Source organism: Nannospalax galili, unplaced genomic scaffold, assembly GCF_000622305.1.
Source record: "Nannospalax galili isolate Female #2095 unplaced genomic scaffold, S.galili_v1.0 scaffold799, whole genome shotgun sequence".
Classification (NCBI taxonomy): Eukaryota; Metazoa; Chordata; class Mammalia; order Rodentia; family Spalacidae; genus Nannospalax; species Nannospalax galili.
The window spans coordinates 947,920-968,729 of NW_008343085.1; the positions used below are offsets into that span (position 1 = coordinate 947,920).

Here is a 20,810-nt window from a genome sequence, read left to right on the forward strand (position 1 = left end):
TGAGGCAGGTGGACCTCTATGAGATTGAGGCTAACCTGGTCAAGTTCTAGGCCAGCTGGGACTAAAGAGAGACCATCTCAAAAAACAAAAACGGGCTGGAGAGATGGCTCAGCGGTTAAGAACACTGGCTGTTCTTGGAGAAGACCTGGGTTCAAATCCTAGCACCCATATGGCAGCTAACAACTGTCTGTAACACCAGTCCCAGGGGATTGGACAGCCTCTTCTGCCCTCTACAGGCAGTGCACGACACTGGTGCACTTACCTACATGTAGGCAATACACACATATAAATAAAATATCTAAAAAAACAAAACCAAAACAAAACAAACAAAAAAAAAATTATTTGAAGGGACCGCAGGATGGCTCAGTGAGTAATGACCTGAGCTTGATCCTCAGGATTCACATGGTAGGAGAGGAGTGAGTCCCACAAGTTGTTATCTGATCTCCACAAGCATGCCACAGCACACAAATGTCATGGCAGAGCACATAAGTAAGCTGAAAATCTGATCTCCACAAGCATGCCACAGCACACAAATGTCATGGCAGAGCACATAAGTAAGCTGAAATTTTGATTACAAGTATTCAATGGTGAAGTGTCAATTTTTCATTTTCAGGCTTTCAGAGATGTGCATTACTGAAAACCAAGCATATACTAAAGACACTGAAGGCTGGGTGTGGTAGCTCATACCTGTAAGCCCACTGTTGTGGAGGCAGAGGCAGGAGAATTTGAAATTCAAGGGTCTTCTCAGCTACAAAATGAGCTACATAGACAGTTCAAAGGCAGCTTGGGTTACATGGGTCTCAAAAAAAAAAAAAAAAAAGACACACAACATAGACACACTGAGATTTATTCCCACAAATCTGCAAACTAAAGAAATGAAATGAGCACATAAAAATGTTTACAATTATACTCAGAAGTATCTTCATTTATGGAAGAACTTTCTAACCTATATAGAACATATAAAAATATATCTGAAATATTAATATTTTCAAAGAGATAAAACAACCCAACAAAAGAACAGACAAAATGTCTCAGCCAGTATTTCACAAACAAGGATGCTCAAATGAAGGATAACCAAATTATTTCCTTTGAGGATGAAAGGTAACTGGGCTGGGGAAATGGCTCAGTCAGTAACGTGTTTGCCTCAAGCATGAGGACTTGAGTATGATCCTTAAGAAGGTATATAAAAATACCAGGCATAGTGGCTCACAGTTTAAACTCTAGCGCTGAGGAGGCAAAGACCAGAGATATCTGGGGCTTGCTGCCCAGCCAGTCTAACTGACGAACTCATGGATAGTGATAAGATTGTCTCAAAGAAGGTAGATGGCATTTCTTATCTCAAGATGACACCCCAGGTTGTCCTCTATGGTCCACATTCACTTCCCCTTTCCCCACTCTCTCTCATGCAAAAGGAAAGATTAAAAATACAATGATAGTGACTCTTCAAGTAGAGAATATCAACAAAGAGACCTTAATTATAAAAAGTCAAATCATTTCTGCAATTTAAAATGTGGGGGGAAAAAAGTGAAAAAAGCCAGGTATGGTAGCTCAAGCTTTTAACCCTAGCACTCAGTGGGCAGAGGTAGGTGGATCTCTGTGAGTTCCAGGCCAGCCTTGTCTACATATCAAGTTCCAGGTCAGCCAAGGCTATATAGCGAATTGTCCCCAAATACAACCCGAAACAAAAAAGAAACAAAACAAAAACCTAATGTGGGGGTGGATCTGGGAGAAGTTAGGGGAGGAGTGGGGAAGAATATGATCAAAATACATTGTATGAAATTCTCAAAGGATAAAATATTTTTAAAAAACTGATACAGAAAATTCATAGACCTGACAGCAGATAAAGTGGCAGAAGAAAAATTAGTATGCTTGAAGACAGAGTAAAAGAGATTATCCAATGTGAGGAACAGAAAGAAAAATGAAAGGCTCAGAGACCCATGGGACACTGTCACATACTAATGTGGCAAAAATCTCAGGAGAGGAGGGAAAGACAGAGGCAGAGTGTATATACGTATCTGAGTATAGTATTTGTTCATGTAGTGCATGGAGGTCAGAAGAGGATGCTGCGTGCTCTGCTCTATTACTCACCACCGTGTTCCTGAGACAGGGTCTCCCACTGGCCTTGGAACTAGAATGGCAGCCATAAGCCCCAGGAAGCTTTCTGTCTCTACCTTTCCTATTTCCCCCAGCACTGGGTCACAGGCCTACACGGCCAGACCTGGCTTTTTATTTCAGTGCTAGGAACCAAATTTAGGTCCTCATGCTTCTCTCTCCAGCCTGCAGGAAGTATGTTAAGAAATAACAAGCCAGGTGTTGTAGTTCATAGCTATCATCCCAGCACCCGGGAAGTGGAAACAGGAAGATCACAAGTTCAAGGCCAGCTCTGCTACATATTGAGTTTGAGGACCATATGGGCATAGTGAGACACACCTATAATTTCAGCATTCAAGAGAGACAGAGGCAGGATGATCATCACATTTGAGGCCAGCCTGGTCTACATAGCCAGACACTGTTTCAAAAGACAAAAACCAAGAAATAATGGAGGTCTAGGAGTATAGCACAGTAGTAGTGTTTTCCTAACAAATTAAGGCCCTGAGTTCAATACCCAGTATGAAGGAAAAGAAATAACCTCAACCAACCAACCACTACCAAGAGCAGCAATAAATCCTAGAAACAAATACTTGGGCATGTGATGGGAAAAGAAAGAATGGGTAAAGATTTCTAAATTAGTTTTTCCTGTTTGGTGGTGGTGGCTGTTGTTACTGCCACTATTGTTCAGTACTGAGAACTGAATCCAGGACCTCTTATCTACGAAGCAAGTGCTCTACTGCTGAACTACATACCTTGTTCTCTTCTTCCCACTCCCCATGGTCTCACAATATAGTCCAGGCTGGTCTGGAATTCACTGTGCAGTCCAGGTGGGTCTTTGAATTTGTGATCCTCCTGCCTCTGCCCTCTGAGCAGCTAATATTATAGCTTCTGGGGATTTTCTTGTTTGTGCCTCAGATCTTGCTGCAGGTGACCTGAGATTACAGATGGGCACTACTGCATCTAACTTTGTATTGGTTCTGGGGATCCGAAATCCAGTACTGTAAGCTTGCATGGCAGGCACTTTATCAAACACTGCATCATCTCCCCAGCCCCCCAACATTTAGTTTTACTTTCTGTCTGTGGGTCAGCACAGCCTTGCTATTAGCAAATGGTGGATCTGTTTTACATTTAAACAGTCTGAGCCAGTAGGCTTCCATCCTTTGTTGCTGATCTGTGTATGGCTTAGGCAAATACCTTTTAACTCAGAGAGTTAACCAAATCGCTTTCTGTGTTTAGCCAGGGAATAAGTGCTTACACAAGCATTCTGTGTTTTTTGTAGGTGTGGCTTTGCACATGCACAAAGCTTTCTGGATCATGTTTGAATGTAACCTTTAGTTGGGCAACTTTAGCTATCTGTTTCCTTAGATCTTCATGCTAAAATTCCTGCTTTTTAAATTTAATACAATTTATTTTTTATCATTTTTATTCTCTGTGTTATCAGTGTACTGCCTGGATATATTTAAGTGTACCCATGTCATGCATTGCCTGTACAAGTCAGAAGAGGGCATCAGATCCCCTAGAAATGGAGTTACAGATGATTGTTAGCCACCACATGGGTGCTGGGACTTGAATCCAGGTCCTCTGCAAGATTAGCCAGTGCTCTTAACCATGAGCCATCTCTACAGGCCTGAAATTCTTGCTTTTTAACAAGATCCTGAGTACGGATTTTTCACCTCAAGCTCTGCTCTTCAAAATAAAGTCAGTTCTAACAGGATAGTAGAGCTACCAGTTTTTATGGCTTGTTCAGGCAGAACCTAGGACAGGGAAGAGACGGCAACAGTTCCTGACTACAAGGTCACACTCACTGATCTTAACAAAAATTCAATAGTTCTGCTGAATTTAGACCTCAATTTGATTTCTCTCTCTCTCTCTCTCTCTCTCTTTCCTTTTTTTGTCTTTTTGAGACAGGGTCTCCCTGTAGTTGTAGTCAGCCTGGAAGTCACTATGTAGACCAGGCTGGCCTCCAGCTCAAAGATCTGCCTACCACTGCCTCCTGAGTGCTGGGATTAAAGGCGTGTACAATCACACCTGACTCAGACCTCTCAATTTTTAGCCTTTGGCTAATTATCGGTGATCCTGAATAAATATTTTGTTTTTAAATAATTTTTGTCTAGTTTATTAGTACCTTTTTGCGAACGTGCCAATCTCCTTACTTAGGCATTCTAAAAGTGTTATTTTTTGTTTTTCTTCTTTTAAAGACAGGGTCTCACTGTGTAGCCCCAGTTGGCCTTGAACGCTATGTAGATCAGGCTGACCTGATCTACCTGCCTGTCTCCCAAGTGCTGGGACTAAAGGTGTGTGCCACCACAACTAGAACCATTTACCGCCACCAAACAGATGGGTGATTAATGATTACCAGTGAATTCCAATAACTTCCAAAATTAGGACCAGCCCTCAACTTTTTCTTTTCTTCGCTCTGCTTTTCTTCTTTTCAAGACAGGGTCTTTCTGTGGGCCCATCTGACGTGGATCTCACTATGTAGCAGGCTGGCCTCAATCTCACAGAGATCTGCCTGCTTCTGTCTCCCAAGTACTAGGATTAAAGATGTGTGCTATCATGCCCAGTGCTCTCAACATTTTCAAGACTCTTCAATATTTCTTATTTTTAAAAATAATTTTTCTTATGATTTTTATTTTATTTGTATGAGTATACTGCTTCCATGTATATAAGTACACCCATGTTGTGGAATGCCTGAGGACGTCAGAAGAGGGTGTTGGATCCTGTGAAACTGGCGTTTCGGACAATTATTAGCCACCATGTGGGTGCTGGGAATTGAACCCAGGTCCTCTGCAAGAACAGCTAGCACTCTTGACTGCTGAGCCACGCTCCAGCCCATTTCTTAAACATACTACTATTTTAAAATTTTTTAAAAAGAAGAATGTGATGTGATAGGCCTTGCTGGGTTCTCCCACCCCCACCCCCTCACTGCCAATCTTCAGCACTGGTTCGTATCTGGATGTCCAATCATATTCTCACATGGCTGTCCATCAGAAGTATATAACTGTTATGTGCTTAAAATTTTATTTTATTTATTTTGTGTATATGCACATGTATGTGTATACACACCTCCTATGATATCCATGTGGAGGTCAGAGGGAAACTTGTGGGAGTTGGTTCTTTCTTTCTACTATAAGGGTCCCAGAGATTGAACACAGGTCTTCGGGAATGGCAACAGGTACCTTTTACCCAAAGAGCTGTCTCATCAGCCTAAACAAAGACTAGATAGAACAGTTCCCTGAAGGCAAGAATAGGGGCTAAATAACTTAGCAATGCCTGAAATCACTCTACCTGGGCTCGTTCCTCATCAAACTCCAGGCAACCCATACCATCCAGTCTATGGAGATCAATCCAGCCTTTCCAGATAACACAGACTCCATTCAGAATCATGGGAGCCTTCAAATACACCTAAAACACAAAAAAACACTGATGAAAACCAGTGAAAAGCAGCCACTTATGAAAATTTAAAGTATTAAGCTTATTTACATCAATCTTGTAGTTTTCTTTTTGAAAAAAATATCATCATAAAATTAAGGATTAAAGGAAAATACATATAAACCTTAGCCTTTGGCTTCGTTCTAGAAATTTTTCTTTTCTTTTTTGTGATGCTAGAGATTAAACCCAGGGTCTTTCACATTTGAGGTAAGCATTCTTAGCATAGCTACATCACTAGTCCCTAGGATTTTATTTCTACTCACAATTCTTCCAGGTGATGATTATTTAGGTCTTTTTTGAGACAGGGTCTCCCTGTTACTCCAGCTGGCCTGGCACTTGTTATGTAGACCAGGCTGGTCTTGATCTCTAAGAGAGAAGATCTGCCTGCCTCTGCCCTCTCCAGTTCTGGGAAGAAAGGCATGCACCACCTAGCCTGGCTTTTTCTAGATCATTTTAAAAAGAAAATTTTACAGGATTTGTAAAAGAACTGGGAACATAGCTCATAGGTCCTGGGTTTTATCCCTATTGCCACACACACAAAAGAGATAATCTGTAAAACTATCTGATGGAATTCAAGGAGGTACCTTTGATTCTTCCAGCAGAAGCTACAACAAAGAAAGTTTTTGTCTTGATGTTCTTGGGTAGAAAGATACAAACATAGAAAACAACTGGAATCCTACCCTCAGAAAATAACAAGTACTGCCTCTTCAACCTAGGTTTCTATAGCCATGCAGGGTCAGGCTCTGCACCCCTCACAGATTTCTGACAATACCTCACTTCCCAAGTAGAAGCCAGAACTGACTTCTACTATGCCTCCCCACCCCCATCTTTTGAGTGTAGTACTAGGGATTGAAACTGGGCTTCACAAATGCTAGACAAGAGTTCTCTACCTCTGAACTATAATGCCAAGCTTTATTTATTTTTAAAATTTAAAAGCTTTTGTTAGCATACTAAGACTTACCAAGCTTGATTTCTATTGCTTTTAACAAACAATGTTACTTACAACATATTTAGTGCTTTACATAATAGTTGTTCTTACATATCCGTAATGATCCAGGCTAAGCTATTACTATTTTATTTTTGAGACAGTGTCTTACTATGTAGTCCGGGCTCCCTGGATCTAGCTATGTAGACCAGGCTATGAACTCAGAGCTATGAACTCAGAGATCTGCCTGTCTTAGCCTCCAGAGAGCTTAAAGGTGTGTGTCACCACACCCAGCCCAGGATGACTTTTTTTTTTTATAAGGTATTTAATGCAAACTACTTCACAGTCTTTCAAATAGATTTTAAGGTCACAGGATTTGACAATTTTTTTGTTGTTGTTTGGTTTTTTTTTTTTTTTTTTTGTTTTTTTTTTTTTTTTTTTTTGGTCTTTTTTGAGACAGGGTCTCCCTGTAGCCCCAGCTGTCCTGGAACTTGCTATGTAGACCAGGCTGACCTTGAACTCATAAAATAAAAATAATAAATAAAAAAAAAAATAGTGAAATCCTATGACCTTAAAATCTATTTGAAACATTTTATTAAGGTACAGACTGAACTATGAGACATTCACAGTTCCTACAACCTCTCCCCTAACTGCCATACTGTTGTGTTTCAGGCTGGCTCTGAACTCAGGATCATCCTACTTCTACCTCAAGTGCTGAGATTATAGGTACCAGCCGTCACACTCAATGTTTTTTAAATTTTACTATTTTTATGTGTAAGCATGTATTGCCTGCAAAAGTGCACCCGTGTCCTGCAGTGCCCACGGAGGTCAGAAGAGGCTGTCAGATCCCCTGGGATTGGAGTTAAAGACAGTTGTTAGCTGCCATGCGGGTGCTGGGATTCAAACTCGGGTCTTGGCTACAGTGTTCTTAACCGCTGAGCCATCTCTCCAGCCCCACACTCTCAATTTTTATTTTTATTTTACATGTATGAGTGTTATGTCTGCATGTATGTAAGTGCACCCTTGTTGTATAGTGCCCAGAGGCCAGAAGAGGATGTTGGATCACCTGGAACTGGAGTTACAGATGGCTGTTAGCCTCCATGTGGGTGCTGAACCCGGGTCTTCCATAAGAGCAGCCAGTGCTCCTAACTGCCAAGCCATCTCTCTCCAGCTCCCAGTTTAAAAAAAAAAAAAAAAAATTTAGCCGGGTGTGGTGGCACACAAGTTTAATACCAGCACTCAGGAGGCAGAGGCAGGAGGATCTCTCTGAGTTCAAGGCCAGCCTGGTCTCCATAGCAAATCCAAAACAGCTGGGGCTACAGGGAGACCCCATTTCAAAAAGATGAAAAAAAAAAAAGACTGTCAGTGATTATAAATATGCCAAAAATGACTCCTCAGATATCTGAGGAGTTAGGCCTTCCTACTACATATACTTATGTGCTTCTCCTTTATGCTAAGCGCAACCATTGTTTAAAAAATTAAGATTTCAATAAACCATATTGAACCAATTTTTACTTAAATAAGGGAAAACCCTCCAAAAACACAATATTCTATTTCTCCTCCCATTGAACCAAGGGAAACAGTCTGCAGTTACAGCTGAAACCGTTTAACCACACATTTCCTTCTGTTCTGATAAATGTCCATTCCCTTCCACATTGTAAATTTATTCTATTTATTCACCTATTTATCATTCATTCATTCAAAGACAGGGTGTCATGAACCACAGGTTGGTTCAAATGATGTAGCCAAGAGTGACCTTCACCTCCTTAAGTTCTTGTTTCCACCTTCTAAGTGCTGGGATCACAAGCATGTTCAATACCTTCAACAAAACCTAAAAACAATATCCCTCTATACTTCATATGAAGATAATGTGACTTACCACATCTCCAATGAAGATTACTCCTAACAGCACATGGTAAGGAGAGTATAATATTTCACCTACCAAACAAAGCCTCTTACTATGTTAAATCCTTCTACTAATCATGGGTAATTCTCATATAAATAGCAGAGAAGGTCAACTTCATGCCACTTTTAACCAGATTTGTATTCTTCATAAATAGTTCACATCTTTAACAACTGCAGAGTCCAGTTTCTTAGCTTATTCATATTAACATCCACAGACATAAATATTTCCTTTACAAAAATCATTTTTTAAGCCCACTGATTACTTCTTTATAAATCTTCCATGACAAAGAGGCCACTGATCTGTTTTGGGAAATTCCTAAATGGCTTTAGAAAATGGATACATTCATTATGAAGACTAATGTCTGGAATACTAATTAAAAATAACATTTAGATGGTCCTGGTGACTTGTGTAACATTCACATTGAAATAAATACAGCTTTATGTATAAATCTTCAAAGCAAACGTTTGGTGCTTTTATACATTCATGAATACCAGGCCTCAAAGTCTGAAGAAAATACAATGCTCTCTTAACAGTTTGGTATTTCATAACATTAATTCAATAAAATCATTTAAACACAAAGACATTTTTCACTAAAAATGATGCCTATTTTCAAACTTTGAAAATTTATGGTATGACCCAGAAATTAAACCCAATTCTTCTAGAAAAAAATGTTATACAAAATGGATTATACATCTGTATAATAACAAAATTTGTTATACAAAGCCTTTATAACTGGTAAATAAATGCAGTCAACCAAAAAAAAGCAACAAAATAGCTTATCTTTCTAAAAGTTAAATACCACAGAATGAGATTTTACCAAAGGCTAAAGTATGACCACAACCTCATTATTTTTAGAAAGGTAAAAGTTGGTTTAGCAAAACTTAACAAGATCTAAGCACCAATATTTGTGATGTCATATTTAATCCAAATTATACATACATATATATCACACTGTATTTTCATTCTGTAGCTTCAAATTGCCCATCATTTGATCCAGTCAAGAGTTCAGTAAAAGCATGCTTATGTCATCAACTATATTATTACTGATATAATAGAATATTATTTGATCATAAAAAAGAATGAATGCCAGGCACGATGACACGTGTATTTAGAAGGCTGAGGCAAGAGGACTGGTAGAGTTCAAAGCCAGCCTAGGCTGCCTGGCGAGACTTATCAAAAGCAAATAAACAACTGGGCTTGGGCACACCTTTAATACCAGCACTGGGAGGCAGGCAGATCTCTGTAAGACCAAGACCCGACTGATTTATATAGCAAGTTCCAGGTCAGCTGGGGCTACAGGGAGACCTTATCTCAAAATAGAAGCAAATAAACAAACAAATAAGAACCAAGACTTGATATTCTCAAACAGATGAACCCTAGAATAATACTAAATTAAAGAAGTCAGGAAAAGGTCACAAATTATATATCTATATCCACAATAGGCAAATCTAGAGACAAAGGAAACATGAGATTCCCGTAGTCTAAGGGAATCTTACATCAGGGCTGATGTAAATCAGATGGTCACCAATGACACCATGGTATTTAATCTGGAGGAAGGGAAGAAATTCAAGGAATAAACAGAAAATGGGAACTGGAGCAGTTTCAGTTTTTAGGTCTGGGTAGAAGAGAACAATGCAGAATAAACCATGAATAGTGTAAAGAAAAAGGAAACTGCATCACATCACAGGTAAAAGTTCCCCCTCTGTTGACCGCATTGCGTATTTAAATATCTTATGGGATTTTAGATCACTCAAATTTTCATTTTTTAAATATTTTATTTTTACTATTTTTATGTTATGTGTATGTGTGTTTTGCCTGCATGTAGGTAAGTGCACCTGTGTCGTGCAACGTCTACAGAGGACAGAAGAGGCTGTTGGATCCCCTGGAACAGGAGTTACGGACAGTTGTTAGCTGCCACATGGGTGCTGGGATTTGAACCCGGTCTTCTGCAAGAACAACCAGTGTTCTTTAACCGCTGAGCCATCTCTCCAGCCCCCTCAAGTTTTCTTTTAAAACAATATTTTATTATTTTTATGTGTATGAGTGTATTATCTGAAAATATGTAAGCGCATTTCTGTTGTGCAGCTCCCATGAAGGTCAGAAGGCAGCATCAGATCCTCTGGAACTGAAGTTATGGACAGTGTGAGGTGCCATGTGGGTACTGGAAACTGAACCTGGATCCTCTGCAAGAGCAGTCAGTGCTCTTAACTGTTGAGCCATCTTTCCAGCCCCCAGCTCACTCAAGTTTTTAATACTGTTTTTATTTACAGGTTTTTTTTTTTTTTGCCTTCCAGAGAGGGTCTAACTATGCAATCCTGGCTGGCTTGGTATTTACGTCTTGCTATGTAGCCCAGGCTAGCCTTAAACTCACAGTCAACTTCCTGCTTCAGTCTTTGGAGTGCTGGGACTATCCTCCTAATCAACCGTATCTAGATAATGGATCTTAATTTGGATTCAGAGAGCCCAAAGTGAAGTTTGAATTTATAGACATACTTCAGTAAGACCAGAAACTTCATAAAATTCTGTGTATTATTTATGTTTGAACTCAGGCACATTTTTGTACACACTATTATTGCTTTCAATAGACTCAAAAAGGTGTGCAAAGCAAAAAAGATTCAATTATGCTGGTAAAAACTCTGCTAACCTTCCCCTGACATCATTGTCTTTCCAGTATAGAACTTGAGATGATAAACACTCTTCCTTAATAAACGAACCAAACTTTAGTTGGATTGGGGGTGGGGGAGGCAAAGAGACAAATAAAGAGTTAGTGGGGATCAATTAAAGCCTGTGTATGCTAAACAAACATTATCATTCAGCTACATACCTAGTCTCAAACTTTTATTTAAAGTTAATAGTAAACCTGGGTATTGAAATTTACATGTCAGAAAACGGTATGAGAAAACCCAGTCAACTTCTTGTTTATTAACTCTACAAATACTTCCTTGTATTTTAAGAACAGCTAAGGTAATAAGCAGTGGTGTCTTCAACTCAACTGTCTTCTCTACATCTATCTACTCTCAGGAAAAAGCAAACTTTCTAGCTCCTAGGCAGTTGACATACAAAGGCATGGCTGCAGGAATTTCCTTGTTTAAATTACTCTAAAGAAGATAGTTTTGAAATAATTAAAGCAGAGTAACTATAGATTTACAAACATAACCCCTGCACTTCAGTACTAAGTCATAAAACTATATGTACAGAAGCCAACTTCAGTTTTTGACAAAAGCAAGAAGCAAAGTCTTGACCCTTTAAAAAATACCTTTCAGTTGGAAAAAGAATTTCAATGTCTCTGTAATAAACTAATGAAATTTAAATGTTTGCCACTCTAGTTTACACACTTAAGTACTAGAGAAACATCAAGAGGAAATGATCATTGCCCCTTAGACCAAATATTTATCTATTAATAAAAGAGCAGAAAATAGGTACAACCATTTTTTATTTGGGGGTCTTAGCTTCACTATATTAATCATTTCCAAACTACTTCGTTGTTGTTTGAGGTTTTTGTTTTTGACACATGGTCTCACTTTAAAAAGTCCCAGATTGGCCTTGAATTCACAAACCTCCCATCTTAATTCTCCTAAGAGCTGGGATTATAGCTGTGTACCATCATGCCTGGCCTCCAGACTACTTACTTTTACTTAAAAGCCCCAGATTCCTCATATTTCAATAATGGTTAAAAATACCTCCTTCAGTAAAAATTAGACAAGCCAATATACATAAAATTTCCAAAACATAGAGTACCACAGACAACACTGCTTACACATACATTTCCACCAATGTTTTACGTGGCAAATTTTTTTTCCAGGAGGAAGAGCTATTTTTTTCCCAGACAATGAGCAGTTGTTCTACCACAAACTAATGAATCATCAGACGAGCCGTAATGCTAGAACGGCCAGAGGCACCTAGGAAAACAAGATATTCCACTGAAGAAGTTTGAACCCTGCTGCTCAGCTGTATTCATTTCTATAAATGACTTAATAGATTCCTCTAGAGAATACTTGATTCTGATTCATCCTCCTTTAGCTGCAAGGAACTCTCTGTTCCAAATTGCCTAGTCAGTTATTGGACTGTCAGATAATCACCACAGTCATCTAGTCACATTTGCCTCTCAATAACAACTGGGCTCCATGTAGGTGTAAAAATAGCTCTCATAGTGACTCAATGCAATTTATAAATCTACTTTATACAGTTCAAAAGAGAAGTCATAAAATGGAAAACCAGAGAATAGTCCTGAAATTTACATGTGTATATACATATAAACACATATTCAGTACACTGTTGGGTATAGTGACACACAACTGTAATCCTAGCAATGAGAGGCTGAGGTAGGAGAACTGAATTTGAAGTCAGTCTGGGCTACATAGTAAGATTCTGTCTCTAAACAAAAAAAATGTACGTTAACCAAATTGAGACTTCTGTTAAGACTATATGAGGGCTGGACACACTGGCCAGCACTTTAAAAAAAAAAACCAACAAAACCCACCACCAATAATAACAACACACGAGAGACATTTAGACTTTTCCTATAAACTCATAAAAATGCACTACCATATCTTAACTAATGTGTTCTCTACACAATTATTTTATTTTGATTTCATTGTATTTTTTTCTAAATGAGAGGCTGAGCCAAGAAACATGAGTGGAATTTCAGTTGCAATTTCTTGTGTCTTCTTGTGACTCTTAAGTAGGGGTATGGAAATCTATCAGTGATATCTGTAAATAAAAGCACTACAAAGAAGGATAGGATGCCATGGAACAAAAAACATTTGTAGAACCAAAAAGAATTCTAAGAAATTAAATACATGATAGTAGAAATAAAGACCACATAAAAAGTTTGGAAGATAGAGGAAATTTCTGAAAGGTTGACTGAAAACAAAAAGAAATCAAGATAATCAACAGGACAGTTCCTAGAAATTCCACACCCAAAGAGGAGTTCCAGAAATAGGAAACAAACATGAATTAATCAGATATGAATTTCCTGACAAAGGACAAAAGCTACCATGTTGAAAAGGACTAGATTCACTACAAAGGGTCCTGTACGACAAATCAATATTGCGCACCCGCAGCAGCCTACTCCACAAATGAATACCAAATCTGGAGGCAAAGACCATTTCATAAACTCTCAGAGAAGATGAAACTGGTTACAAATAATGTACCTCAGATTCTCAACAGTAACAATGGAAGCAAGACAATAGAACAAGGTCATCCTAATGAAAATCTTCAACCACAAACCCTACCCTACAAAAAATTTATAGTAAAACGAAAATAGACATTCTAAACAGGCACAGTTAAAAAAAAATATATCATTTATGTATACTCTTTCCCCTGAAGGCAACTGTTATTTACAAAATGAGACCACAGGGGCTGGAGAGATAGCTCAGCGGTTAAGAACACTGGTTATTCTTGCAGAAGACCGGAGTTTCAATCCCAGCACCCACATGGCAGCTAACAACTGTCTGTAACTCCAGTCCCAGGGGATCCAAAAGCCTCTTCTGACCTCCACGGGCACTGCTGGACATGGGTGCACTTACCTACATGCAGGCAATACACACATACACATAAAATTAAAAAAAAAAAGTTTAAAACAAAAAGACTACAAGGCAAGAAAAAACAAACAAACAAACAAACCCCCATACAACCAAAAAAAACAAATGACAAGAGGTTTATCACAGGAAATAGAGAAGTTAGTCAGCAGTGGAGTCAATCAGTTTAGATTCCATTTAAGCACACATGGCCGTGCGTGGTGGTGCATGCCTTTGATCCCTATAGAGATGGGCTAGTGAATCTCTTTGAGTTTGAGGCCAGTCTGGTCTAACAGCAAGTTCTAGGCCAGCCAGGGATATACAATAAGACCCTGTCCCACAAAAATAAAAATAGAAACAAAAGATAAAAAACAGATATAGGAGGAAAGTTACTGCCAGGATTCTCCTTTTTAACCTGAGGCAGAATGCTCCTAGGAACCTGCTCTGGAACTGCCAGGACATTCATTTCAGTTCAGAGATGATCTGCACTGACCCACTATTATGAGAAGGAGATAGGTCATAGTGAGCTTAGCAGGAGATAAAGGTCCCCGAGACTCACATGGTGGAAAGAATAGATTCTTCCAAGTTGTCCACTTACCTCCACATGCACACTGTGACAAGCATGTACCCATACACACACATTTAACACAAATAAGTGTAATTTTTTTTTTTTGGTCTTTTTGAAGCAGGGTCTCCCTGTAGCCCCAGCTGTCCTGGAACTCACTATGTAGACCAGGCTGGGCTTGAACTCACGGGGATCCACCTGCCTCTGCCTCCCAAGTGCTGGGACTACAGACGTGTGTCACCACGCCCGGCTATAAGTGTAATTTAAAAGCCATTTTTAAAAGTTATTTTTATCTGGGGCTGGAGAGATGTCTCAGCAGTTAAGAGCACTGACTGCTCCTATAGAGGACCCGGGTTTGATTCCTAGCACCCACATGGTGGCTAACAACTACCTATAACTCCAGTTCCAAGGGATTTGATGCCTTCTTGATTGATGCCTTGGCAATACACTCATACACATAAAATAAAAATATTTCTTTAAAAAAGTTATTTTTATCTTATGTGTATTGAGAGTTTTGTCTGCATGGCTGTAAGTACACCACATGTGTGCAATGCCTGAAGAGGCCAGGAGGGCACTGGACCCCATGGAACTCAAGTTATGAACCGTTGTTAGCTGCCTGAGTGCTGGAAACCAAAACAGGGTCCTCTGGGAGAGCAGCCAGCGCTCTTAACTGCTGAGTCAACTCTCCGGTTAAAAAGAGTTTAACCTGGTGGCGCACGCCTTTAATCCCACTACTTGGGAGGCAGAGGCAGGCGGATCTCTGTGAGTTCAAGGTCAGTCTGGTCTACATAGTGAGTTCCAGGACAGCTGGGGCTACAGGGAAACCCTGCCTCAAAAAAAAAAAAAACACACACACACACACACACACACACACACAAAAAAAAAAGCACACACACACACACGAGTTTAACCTTTCTCTTCTGGAGACAGGAAGGAATAGAATATTCAATCTCCATGGGGGTGTGGGGTGGAGAATCAACAAACAGCAAACTAGAAAGTCCATTTTTCCATTTTATGAAATAAATTTTCACACTCCTTGCATTCAAACTGGATTACACAGTAACAGTATATAGTCATTAAATCAAAATTCCAATGAAGCCTTATGAAACAAAAATTACATGAAAAAAACATTAATGTGACCACTCAAGACTATTAATTATGGTCAACCAAAATCATTTGCATTCATCCGATCTAGAAAGTAATTGGAAATAGGTCCTAAGAGAAAAGAGCAAAGAATTTAAGAGTTGCTGAGAAATTAAGAGTTTCTGAGTCTATAAACTTTAAGTTCTGATAAGTTGCTTTTTCCTTGTCTTCTGACAGCTAAATTAAAAAGAAGCAGTTTGAAGAAAAATTAGGACCATCTTGGTTCTCAAAGTTTACAACAGACCAGGATGGACTGGGAAAGATGCAGGGTTCAACAGAGTTGTAAACAATGTGTGCTTACCTGAAATAAATGTACCTGAGGCATGCTGCAGCACTAACACTCTGTGACTTATATGCTTATAATTTAACCATACAAAATCATCAAATAACCGAACTTTGGAAAGAGGCTTATGATTTTAAATGCATTTTCAGTGCTGGCATAGGGGTGTTATGTCTATAATCCCACCACTGGACAAGTGGAGGCAGAAGGATCAGGAGTTCAATTCAGTCTGACTACACAGCAGTTTCAAGGCCAGCCTTGACCCTGACTCAAAACAAATACAAATTTAAAAATGCATTTCATGCCGGAAGTGGTGGCACATGCCTGTAGTCCCAGCACCTGGGAGGCAGAGGCAGGTAGATCTCTGTGAATTCAAGGCCAGCCTGGTCTACATAGTGAGTTCCAGGCCAGCTGGGGCTACAGGGAGACCCTCTATCAAAAAGACCCCCGCCCCCTCCAAAATGCATTTCACACATTCTGGTACTGCATTTAATCCTTTCATGAAGAACATGAACAGGGCAGATGTTCTGATTACCTTTTACAGATAAGCAAAAGAGTATGATTAGTTTTTGATTGTAGAGCTTTTTACAATTATGTATTATTTTAAATCTCTCCTGAGAAAGACTCTTCCTAAGCCAAAGTTAGGGCTCAGGATACAGTTTAGTTGTAGGGTACTTACCTAACACATGAAAGGCCCTTGGTACCACAATCAACAACAGAACAAATCTAATCAAACAACAGAACAAATCTAATCAAACAAATCAAGCTAGACTATTGGGTGCAAAAATTTCAAACAAAAAATATATACCTAGGCTACTTGATCTTATATAAAGTACCTATTTATAGTTCATTAACAGGCCTTCCTTATCAAAGATGCTTTGTTTGAAAAGAAGTATTTTTTTGAGTGGGGACTGAACCTGGGACTTCATACATGCCAGACAAGAGTTCTATAGCTGAGCTGGAGTCCCAGCCCTCTTTTTGCTTTTTATTTTGAAACAAGGTCTCACTAAGTTACCCGGGCTGGCCATCAATTCACTCTGTAGCCCAGAGAAGCTGGGATTATAGGCTGAAAATACTCTGGCAACCACATAAGCAAAAGAATGAATAAAGAGGGCTATTTTCTGAGGCCATTTCCCCAAATCATAAAATCACTGTTTTGAATAAAAGAATATAAAGCTTCTTGTTTCCTCTCTATTAACACTCTAAGTTCTTTTGAATTAACTAAATTTAAGAGAATATTATTACGGCTGGCCTCCAACATAGCCCCAACGATCCCATCATCCTGGTATTCAGACCCTTGAGCAATAATCTCCCCTTTACTGTTCAAAGTGGCCTAGACTTAGTGACTAGCTTCTAATAAGCTAAGACACAGATGACTAGAGAAGTGGTCATAAAAAGCATGGTGATGCCAGGCCTTTAATCCTGGCACTTGGGAGGCAGAGGCAGACATATCTCTGTTAGTTCAAGGCCAGTCTGGTATACATAGTGAGTTCTAGGCCAGTAAGAGCTACATAGTAAGACACTCTTGGAAAAAAAACAAAACAAAAAATGCACTGTGACTTCATTTTCTCTGTATAGAGATGTACACATGCCTAGGAAGAGAAGTCATGTGAGCTTAAAAGTGGCTTCTTTGTCTTATGAAGTCTTCAGAGACTTTCCAGACCTATCCAACAGTTAAGACTGCAACCTCATAAGAGACCCCAAACTAGAACCACAGACTCCCAGATTCCTGTACAGAGGCATGAAAAGACTTTTTGGAGAGGTTGAAACATTACTTTAACTATAGTGGTATAGTGGTGTTGTATGTGTGTGTATCACTATAGTGGTATATATAGTGATATATATATATATATTTGTACATTTGTTAAAAAGTACAAATCATGTCATTAAATTAGGTGCATTTTACTTTGTGAACTATACTTCAATAAACTTCATCTTTTTCAAAGGTCACTTAACTCAAGATAGATGATGGGTCACTTAAAAAAACAGTGTGTTAAGGTTGAAGAGTTAAGGGTGTTGGGGCTGGAGGGATGGGTCAATGGTAAAGAGCACTGGCTGCTCTTGCAGAAGACCCAGGTTCATTTCCCAGCACCCACATGGTAGCTAACAACTATCCATAACTCCAGTTCCAGGGGATCTGATATGCTCTTCTGGCCTCTGCAGGTTTGCACACCCGTGGTGCACTAACATGCATATAGGCAAAACACTCATACACATAAAATTAAAAAAAAATTTTAAAAGAGCTAAGGGTGTATGGCAAGGAAACAGACGCAACAAGTCTCAGACTGAGCAAACCTGCTCTTTACATAGCCTTTCCTATCTGAGCCATGATAGCAATGCCAGATTTCCAGTTGTTCTAGGTAAAGTTATTAACTCTTCACTACATCCAATCCATAAACAAATCCAGTTGGCTTTATTTCAGAACAGATCCACCTCTCACTACTCCCATATCACCTTGCCAGTATTATTGCAATAGCCAAACTGTTTTCCCTACTTCACTTTGCCCCCTACAGTCTACTATCAGCTGAGACTCCAGAGTGATCCTGTCAAAACCTAACACAAACCGTATCATTCATCTGCTCCAAACCCTGAAACCACTCTCCATTTCACTCAGAATAAAAGTCCATTTCAAGCCAGGTATGGTGGCTCATACTTGTAACCCCAGCACTTTGGAGGCTGAGGGAAGAGTATAAGGTGCTTAAGGCCAGCCTCCAGTACTCAGAGCTATGTGAGACCCTGACTCAAAAAACTAAAACAACATGATGGTGTTCACCTTTTAATCCCAGCACTCAGGAGAGAGGCCAGGTTGTCTACATAGTGAGTTATAAGCCAGCCAGGGCTACATAGTGAGTCCCCATCTCAAAAAATAAAATAAAAATAAAACAAACCAGAAAAAATAAAGAATGGCAACTTTGGCAGGTGAGATGGCTCAGCAGTTAAAGGCATGTGCTGCCAAGCCTGATGACCTGAGTTTAACATCTGGGGCCCAGGTAGAGACTAGAACAGACCTCCAGAAGTTGTCCTCTGAACTCTATATGTACACACCCACACATGTACATGTATAAATAAAAAAAACGTAGAATTAAAAAAAAAACTTTCTTAAAAAAAATTCACATCATTACAATGGCCTAGCGTGGTCACACTACCAGCTTCTTGTTCTCATCTCAGTCTACTCTAGCATCACTGGCCTGTTTGCTGTTCATATAGTATTTGGTGCAGGTTCCTACCCTGGGTCCTTTACAATGGCTTTTTCTTCTGTCTGGAACAAATTCCCCACCTAAGACACCTGCTTGGCTCATCATTTCCCAACCTCTTTAGGTCTCTGCTCAGATATGAACTTCTTTACTTAGATCATACTATTTAAATTTGCAACCATTCCTGTTCAGTTATCCATGAAGAAGAATAAAGTGCTTAAGAGAAGGTTACTAGGGCTGGGGATCCCAGAACTCAGGAGGCAGAAACAGCCCATCTCTAGGAATTCAAGGCCAGCCAGGGCTACATAGTGAGATCCTGTCTCAAAAAACAAAAAACAAAAAACAACCCAGTAACTAGGTTGAAGCAGGGGATTACATACCTATCACTTAGGAGGTACAGGCAACAGAATGTGGAGTTCAAACTAGGTTAAGAAAATATGGAAGATTGGGGCTGGAGAGATGGCTCAGCGATTAAGGATGCTGGCTGCTCTTGCAGAGGACCAGGTTCAATTCCCAGCACCCACATGGCAGCTAACAACTGTCTGTAACTCCAGTTCCAGGGGAATCCAACACTCTTTTCTTCATGGGCATTGCACAATACGGATGCACTTACACACATGCAGGTAACACACTCATAAAACAAAATAATAAAATACTAAAAAAAAAAAAATAAAGAAAATATGGAAGATGCTATTCCTTTGGGATCTGATAAAATAACATAGGCACATAACATTTGGAGGTCTTCCAGCTCTTTGTTTGTAGTCAGAGACAGTCTAATGATAAGAAACAAAACCTGGGGCTGGAGAGATGGCTCAGTGGTTAAGAGCACTGACTGCTCTTGCAGAGGACCCGGGATTCGATTCCCAGCACCCACATGGTGGCTACGAACTGTCCTTAACTCCAGTTCCAGGGGACTCTGAAGCCCTCTTCTGACCTCTGTGGCACTGCATGACATGGGTGCACTTACATACATGCAGGCAATACACTCATAAACATAAAAATAAATAAAATATTTAAAACAAAACAAAAACAAAAACAAAGCCAGGCGTGATGGCACACGCATTTAGTCCCAGCACTTGGGAAGCAGAGGCAGGCAGATCCTTGTGAGTTTGCAGCTGGGGCTACAGTGAGACCCTGTCTTAAAAAGACCAAAAAGAAAAAAAGAAAGGAAATTTCCAAGAGATGTAAATTTCCTAATGGAAAAATCAGATCCCCCCCCCAAATTTTGTGATTCAATTATTTATATATATTTATATAAATATATACATATAAATTTATTGAATTTTTTTGTGTATTTCATACAGAACATCTCAAACAATCTTGATCATCATTATATCCCTGTCCCAACTGGCAAATTTTTTTCATTAAGTCACCTAGACTTATTTTTCATTTATTTATTTATTTTATGTGTATGCATGTTATTATCTGCATGTATATAAGTGAACCTGTGTCGTGCAATGCCCGAAGAGGTGAGAAGAGGGCATCAGATCCTCTGGAACTGGAGTCAAGGACAGTTGTTAGCTGCCATGTGGGTGCTGGTAATCTCCAGACCAATGAAAATTATTATTTTAAAAATGGGTCAGGGGGCTAGAGAGATGGCTCACCAGTTAAGAACACTGGCTGTTCTTGGAGAAGACCCAGGTTTGAATCCCAGCACCCACATACAGTATATATTAATCATATCTTTTTGACTTCTTGATCAATGATAACATTCATTAAAATTTTATCAAAATAATATAATACACTTAAATTTTA

General features: G+C 39.4%; 1 protein-coding gene across 3 annotated transcripts in view; it reads right to left on the reverse strand.

The window, feature by feature from the left end:
• Nucleotides 1-20,810, reverse strand: part of Cbfb (core-binding factor subunit beta) — a 49,339-nt gene that overhangs the window by 19,220 nt on the left and 9,309 nt on the right. For all 3 annotated transcript variants that reach the window (XM_029566456.1, XM_008839116.3, XM_008839117.3), the window contains one exon: nucleotides 5,380-5,496. In XM_029566456.1, coding sequence (XP_029422316.1) covers nucleotides 5,380-5,496 — 117 coding nt within the window. The remainder of the gene's footprint in view (nucleotides 1-5,379; nucleotides 5,497-20,810) is intronic.